This window comes from Euwallacea similis, unplaced genomic scaffold (genome assembly GCF_039881205.1).
Source record: "Euwallacea similis isolate ESF13 unplaced genomic scaffold, ESF131.1 scaffold_81, whole genome shotgun sequence".
NCBI classification, from domain to species: domain Eukaryota; kingdom Metazoa; phylum Arthropoda; class Insecta; order Coleoptera; family Curculionidae; genus Euwallacea; species Euwallacea similis.
The window spans coordinates 7,999-15,666 of record NW_027098706.1 but is presented as its reverse complement, the minus strand read 5'-3'; the positions used below and the strand labels follow the sequence as shown (position 1 = coordinate 15,666).

Sequence of the window (7,668 nt, the reverse complement as noted above, 5' to 3'; positions counted from 1 at the left end):
TAAAACAGGCAGAAACGAGCGAAATCGGTCAGAAGCGATCGTTTCATCAAGTAATTTGCTCAAATCGACCGATTTGGCTTATTTCGGCTAAATCTGCCTATTTTGGATTCAAATTGCACCAAATTGATGAAAACGTGCCAAAATGACTAAAACAGGCAGAAACGAGCGAAATCGGTCAGAAACGATCGTTTCATCTCTGAATTAGCTCAAATCGACCGATTTGGCTTATTTCGGCCAAATCTGCCTATTTTGGCTTCAAATTGCACCAAATTGATGAAAACGTGCCAAAATGACTAAAACAGGCAGAAACGAGCGAAATCGGTCAGAAGCGATCGTTTCATCAAGTAATTTGCTCAAATCGACCGATTTGGTTTATTTCGGCCAAATCTGTGTATTTTGGATTCAAATTGCACCAAATTGATGAAAACGTGCCAAAATGACTAAAACAGGCAGAAACGAGCGAAATCGGTCAGAAGCGATCGTTTCATCAAGTAATTTGCTCAAATCGACCGATTTAGCTTATTTCTGCCAAATCTGCCTATTTTGGATTCAAATTGCACCAAATTGATGAAAACGTGCCAAAATGACTAAAACAGGCAGAAACGAGCGAAATCGGTCAGAAGCGATCGTTTCATCAAGTAATTTGCTCAAATCGACCGATTTAGCTTATTTCTGCCAAATCTGCCTATTTTGGGTTCAAATTGCACCAAATTGATGAAAACGTGCCAAAATGACTAAAACAGGCAGAAACGAGCGAAATCGGTCAGAAGCGATCGTTTCATCAAGTAATTTGCTCAAATCGACCGATTTGGCTTATTTCGGCTAAATCTGCCTATTTTGGATTCAAATTGCACCAAATTGATGAAAACGTGCCAAAATGACTAAAACAGGCAGAAACGAGCGAAATCGGTCAGAAACGATCGTTTCATCTCTGAATTTGCTCAAATCGACCGCTTTGGCTTATTTCGGCCAAATCTGTGTATTTTGGATTCAAATTGCACCAAATTGATGAAAACGTGCCAAAATGACTAAAACAGGCAGAAACGAGCGAAATCGGTCAGAAACGATCGTTTCATCAAGGAATTTGCTCAAATCGGCCGATTTGGTTTATTTCGGCCAAATCTGTCTATTTTGGATGGAAACAGAATCAAATGGATGAAAACGTGCCAAAATGACTAAAACAGGCAGAAACGAGCGAAATCGGTCAGAAACGATCGTTTCATCAAGGAATTTGCTCAAATCGGCCGATTTGGCTTATTTCAGCCAAATCTGTCTATTTTGGATGGAAACAGAACCAAATGGATGAAAACGTGCCAAAATGACTAAAACAGGCAGAAACGAGCGAAATCGGTCAGAAACGATCGTTTCATCTCTGAATTTGCTCAAATCGGCCGATTTGGCTTATTTCGGCCAAATCTGTCTATTTTGGATGGAAACAGAACCAAATGGATGAAAACGTGCCAAAATGACTAAAACAGGCAGAAACGAGCGAAATCGGTCAGAAACGATCGTTTCATCTCTGAATTTGCTCAAATCGACCGATTTGGCTTATTTCAGCCAAATCTGTGTATTTTGGGTTCAAATTGCACCAAATTGATGAAAACGTGCCAAAATGACTAAAACAGGCAGAAACGAGCGAAATCGGTCAGAAACGATCGTTTCATCTCTGAATTTGCTCAAATCGACCGATTTAGCTTATTTCTGCCAAATCTGCCTATTTTGGCTTCAAATTGCACCAAATTGATGAAAACGTGCCAAAATGACTAAAACAGGCAGAAACGAGCGAAATCGGTCAGAAACGATCGTTTCATCTCTGAATTTGCTCAAATCGGCCGATTTGGCTTATTTCGGCCAAATCTGTCTATTTTGGATGGAAACAGAACCAAATGGATGAAAACGTGCCAAAATGACTAAAACAGGCAGAAACGAGCGAAATCGGTCAGAAACGATCGTTTCATCTCTGAATTTGCTCAAATCGACCGATTTGGCTTATTTCAGCCAAATCTGTGTATTTTGGGTTCAAATTGCACCAAATTGATGAAAACGTGCCAAAATGACTAAAACAGGCAGAAACGAGCGAAATCGGTCAGAAACGATCGTTTCATCTCTGAATTTGCTCAAATCGACCGATTTAGCTTATTTCTGCCAAATCTGCCTATTTTGGCTTCAAATTGCACCAAATTGATGAAAACGTGCCAAAATGACTAAAACAGGCAGAAACGAGCGAAATCGGTCAGAAACGATCGTTTCATCTCTGAATTTGCTCAAATCGACCGATTTAGCTTATTTCTGCCAAATCTGCCTATTTTGGCTTCAAATTGCACCAAATTGATGAAAACGTGCCAAAATGACTAAAACAGGCAGAAACGAGCGAAATCGGTCAGAAACGATCGTTTCATCCATGAATTTGCTCAAATCGACCGATTTGGCTTATTTCGGCCAAATCTGTGTATTTTGGATTCACATTGCACCAAATTGATGAAAACGTGCCAAAATGACTAAAACAGGCAGAAACGAGCGAAATCGGTCAGAAACGATCGTTTCATCTCTGAATTTGCTCAAATCGACCGATTTAGCTTATTTCTGCCAAATCTGCCTATTTTGGGTTCAAATTGCACCAAATTGATGAAAACGTGCCAAAATGACTAAAACAGGCAGAAACGAGCGAAATCGGTCAGAAGCGATCGTTTCATCAAGTAATTTGCTCAAATCGACCGATTTGGCTTATTTCGGCTAAATCTGCCTATTTTGGATTCAAATTGCACCAAATTGATGAAAACGTGCCAAAATGACTAAAACAGGCAGAAACGAGCGAAATCGGTCAGAAACGATCGTTTCATCTCTGAATTAGCTCAAATCGACCGATTTGGCTTATTTCGGCCAAATCTGCCTATTTTGGCTTCAAATTGCACCAAATTGATGAAAACGTGCCAAAATGACTAAAACAGGCAGAAACGAGCGAAATCGGTCAGAAGCGATCGTTTCATCAAGTAATTTGCTCAAATCGACCGATTTGGTTTATTTCGGCCAAATCTGTCTATTTTGGATGGAAACAGAATCAAATGGATGAAAACGTGCCAAAATGACTAAAACAGGCAGAAACGAGCGAAATCGGTCAGAAACGATCGTTTCAGTTTCAAACCGATAACGAAAGAGTCAACATCGCAGGTGTTTTGTGCTCCGAAGAAAACGGTCGAAATTGACGGAAAACATCGACGGAAAATATCGAGACCGGTCTTAAACGACGCGGAAAATCGAACGCAATAGTGTGGTGAAAAATAAAAGCCGAAAAAACTGTGAATTTTCCGGGAAAAATCGGAAAAACTGGTTCTAGTGATCGTAGAATCACGAATCGAAAACTCAGTTGTGGGTAGTACCACCCCCTACAACTACCCAGTGTCGGAAAGTGCATAAACATTGGAATTTCCTTAATATTTAGGGAAATTCTTGTGCTATCTTAGATCACACGAGCCGCCGCGCGGGAGAATAAAAGGGGAGTTTTCGTTCTTACCCGTTAAACGCAAAGACAATTTTGGAACTTTTCCGGGTTTTCCGGACGCTTAAGAGGACAATTCTACCTTCTGGAAGGCACTACGAACCCTAGGGAACGGCCACCAGGAGCAGGATTTCCAGAATTAAGCAAAGAACCAAGGAAAAAAGCGGTAAGTCATTATATGAATATAGCTTGCATGTAAGGATTAATTTTTCGCTTTAATTATTAATAATAGGGCTATTGTTTAAATTCTGTTCATTGTTGACTGGTAGAAAACTTTTAAATTCACTATTTTAAAAGAAAAACCACACCAGTGTAGCATATGAGCAGGATTTAATACAGTTACTATAGGCATATCCGTAGTCTAGCGGTTATCAATCCGCTGGGCAAAGGGCGGAACCGGGTTCGTACCTCGGGTTGGTTCTGGATTTTTTCATTTATTTTAAATATGTAGAAAGTCCAATATTTAGACATAGGAACTTTTTAGTGGTACTATTCTAAAGAATTTCCTTAGCCTTGTGGGTTGGTGACCGACCGACTCATATTGGTAATCGGAGAAGGGACTGGGTTCGTTCCCTGTTGGGAACGGAATTTTTTCATTTAATTAATTATTTGAAATAATCGCTAAGTCGCACTTAACTTTCGCTAGTTACCAACAACTGTAGCGCCTGGTGGTTAAGAAACCATCGGGGTTAAGCCGGATTTATTCGGGTCCGCACCCAACCTGGGAATTAGAGCTATTCCTTAGGTTTAGAAAACGCTATGTCGTCGTCTGATAGTGACGGTGATGTAGGTGCCCGTAAAAGGGCCTCAGTAATCGCGCTGAGTAGCAGCGATCCTTCTTCGGAATCGGACTCCGAGCGGGACTCCAACGAGGTCCCAGATAAGATGGCTGCCAGTCGCAGATTCCTCAAGAGAGGAATGAACAACGAGGAGTTGTCCCAGCTGATAGAGTCAATTCATGACTCCGGCAAGAAGCTGTATTTTTTAATACAGAAAAATACGAACACGAAGAGGGACATCAAGGAGGAAGTCCACTGCCTAAGCCAGATGACGAAGAAGCTTTTTCGTAATAAAAGTTTCGTTTTAGAAGAAGCTAAGAAGGCAAAGAAGGGGAAGGCGCCGACCGTCTCGACCCAAACCGAAGCCTTTCCGGAAAAAACAAAAAAGAGCGGCTTGAAGCCCGCCACTAGGGAAGTGGCCATTCAAGCCACTCCAGAAACAAGAGAGATGACTACCCAGACGGGAGAACCATCCACCCTGGCGGTACTTCCGCACAGCACTACTTTCCGGGATTGGAAACAAGTAGCTGAAAAGAAGTGGGGAAAAGAAGTCTTCGCTACCACAGAGCTGGTACAAGGTTCCCCCCTAACAAACGGCAAGCCGGAGGAATCAATGGCAGTATTGGTTGACCAAGAAGACCAGAAGATGGCAAATGGAATTCAGAAAGAATTCCTAGCCAAATTCCCATTGCTGAGCCAGATGGAGGACTTGGAATTCCTCCAGCTCACCACGACAATTGGTTCCTCAAAGAAGCCCAAGTCCAAAACAGAAGCAGGACAAGCAGTGAAGGTTTACAAGACACTGCTCCCCAAAGACGAGGAAGGAATCTTCGAAGCCATGGCGAAGCTGGAAGCTGAAACCAAAGCCGAGAAGGCCTTAGCTTTGCACCAGGTGAAGAACCTGTCCGCGGATAAGTTCCAAAAACTGGTGCAATTCCTATTTAGGGACCCTCAGAGGAAGATCCGGATCTTCACGGAACCGGGTAGACAAAGGGAAAAGTCCCCACAAAAGACGGGTACCTCCAAGCCAACGGTAAGAGTCCAGAAGACCAAAAGCCACCCGACCTACGCCATCGTCGTAGGCAAAAAAGAGTCGGTCTCCCCAGTAGCGGCGATCAAAAAGATTAGGACTTGCGTCGGCAGCAATGGAGACGCGGACAAGATCAAGTCCATAAGAACAAATGGAGAGGGTAATCTGGTAATTACCCTAGACAAAAACGTGACTGCCCTGGAGTCCTTGGGAAAGGACATCAGGAAAACTATGGGCAAGGACAACGTCCGCCTCCTAAGAGAGAGAAGTGAAAAATCTTCTATCGTCCTCAAGAGACTGGATGCGACGGTAACCAAGGAAGACGTCGTAGAAGCCATCCTGGACTTCTCCAATGGATCAATCCAGGAACATGATCTTAAAGTAGGGGAATTGAGGCCATATGCCAGATCGGAACAAGCGGTCACCATCAGGTTGGACGAAAAGATCGCCGAACACCTGGTCAGGACCGGATCCCTCAGGATCGGGATGACCAGGTGTAAGATAGAAGAACACTTGGAGATAGCCAAGTGCAACCGCTGCTGGGCGTACGATCATAGGACGCCCCAATGCAAGAACGCGGACAAGCGCAAAGCTTGCTTCCGATGCGGAAAGGAGGACCACCTCAGCAGGTCTTGCAAGAAGAAGGAGGCAGAGTGTGTTTGCATACTCTGCAACAAGAAAGGGCACTACGCAGGAAGCGGTAAATGCCCTAAATTCCGCGAGGCGCTAGCACAGGCCAAGGAGGACAGAAGGATAAAGCGCCAGGAAGAGGACAAAAGACACCTGCACCGAACCCAGGTAGCTACGGATCTTGCCAAGAAGGCCGCCGAGCACAAGGACGGAGTCCCCTCAGAAAAGTCCGGATCCGAGGGAAGGGTTGTCTCGACCGCTAGTCAGGCCGACCACTAGAGTTTTCAGGCTTTCTTAGTTTTAAGTTCTAACCCTTAATCCTTAAGTTTTTAGCCCCTCCTAGGTTAGCAAATTACCCAGCTACAACTAGCCCCAAGATGAACACTGCAGTCTTTCAAAACTGTAGATTCTTACAGATCAACGCGGATCGCTCGAAGAAAGCGCACGACATGGCTTATCTCGAAGCAGCCAAGCGAGAGGTAGACGTGATCGTAGCAAGCGAACCGAATAGATACCTGGTAGAGAACAGTCGCAGATGGATCGTGGACCGACGGGGAGACGTGGCAATTCTGATGAGAAACAAGACCGTCAGAATAGCCAAAGCAAAGAGCCTAGAAGGCGCGGTACTAATGGAGGGAGAAGGATACAACATCCTAGCTTGCTACATCTCGCCAAATTGCACCAGACAGCAATTCTTTCAACGACTGGATGCCATCCAATTAGAGATCAGCGACGCGAGAAAGGAATGGATCCTCCTGGGAGACTTCAACGCCAAATCCCCAGAATGGGGGTCGAAGATGGAGGACTACAGGGGAGCGGCCTTATCGCAGATGTGTGCAGGACTGAATATGACAGTCCTGAACAACGGCGAACCCACGTTCGTCAGACGGGGACAGTGGTCGTGCATAGACCTCACGTTCGTCAGCGTGAGATTGGCAACTCAAGCTGCGAACTGGGAAGTCTTGAGGAACGAACCGTGTTCCCCCCACAAGCACATCCTGTTTGAAGTGGGAAATTCCACCAAGGAAAGAAGGAAAAACGATCCGACGGGTCGGCGCAAGAAATTGAGCAAAGACCCGTTTCTAAAGGCTTTCGCGAGCCTTCTAGAAACGAGGCTAAGACTAAGCGGCGACCCGATTCACACAGGAGAAGAGATCGTCAGGATGATGAAGAAGGCTTGTCGGAAGAGCCACGACATCCCGGAGAGTCAGCCCCTGACCCAGCCGTATTGGTGGAATTCCCAAGTCGAAGAAATTAGGAAGGACACCATCAGATCCAGAAGACGCGCCCTTCGAGCGAACCGGAAAACCGAGAACGACGAAAGGCTCGAAGAACAAAAGACAGCTTGGCGGGAATACAAAGAAGCCAAGAAGACGCTGAAGAAGGCGATTGCCAGGGAAAAGAAAAACAAATGGCGAGAGCTCTGTCGCGACCTCGAAGAGAATATTTGGGGTGACGGATACAGGATTGCCATGCAATTTCTGAAACCGACAGGAAATCCCTTCGAGCTAACGACGGAGAGAAAGATGACCATAGCGAGACACCTCTTCCCAGGCGGAATGGGTTTCGTGCCCGACAAGATTCTGCCGGTGGAGATTGTCTCGTTCACGGAAGAAGAACTTCGAGAGTCAGCCATGAAATTGAAGAGTGCCGCGTCCCCAGGCCCAGACGGTCTCTCCACGGACGCGGTAAAGTACAGCGTGGAAGCCCACCCAGAAACGTGGCTGAAGCTC

General features: G+C 45.1%; 1 protein-coding gene across 1 annotated transcript; it reads left to right on the top strand.

Moving 5' to 3' along the window:
• Nucleotides 1-4,255: 4,255 nt before the first annotated feature.
• LOC136419122 (uncharacterized) lies at nt 4,256-6,214 on the top strand. The gene has a single exon (XM_066405285.1). The coding sequence runs from the start codon at nt 4,256-4,258 to the stop codon at nt 6,212-6,214; it is 1,959 nt and encodes a 652-aa protein (XP_066261382.1).
• The last annotated feature ends 1,454 nt before the right edge of the window (nt 6,215-7,668 follow it).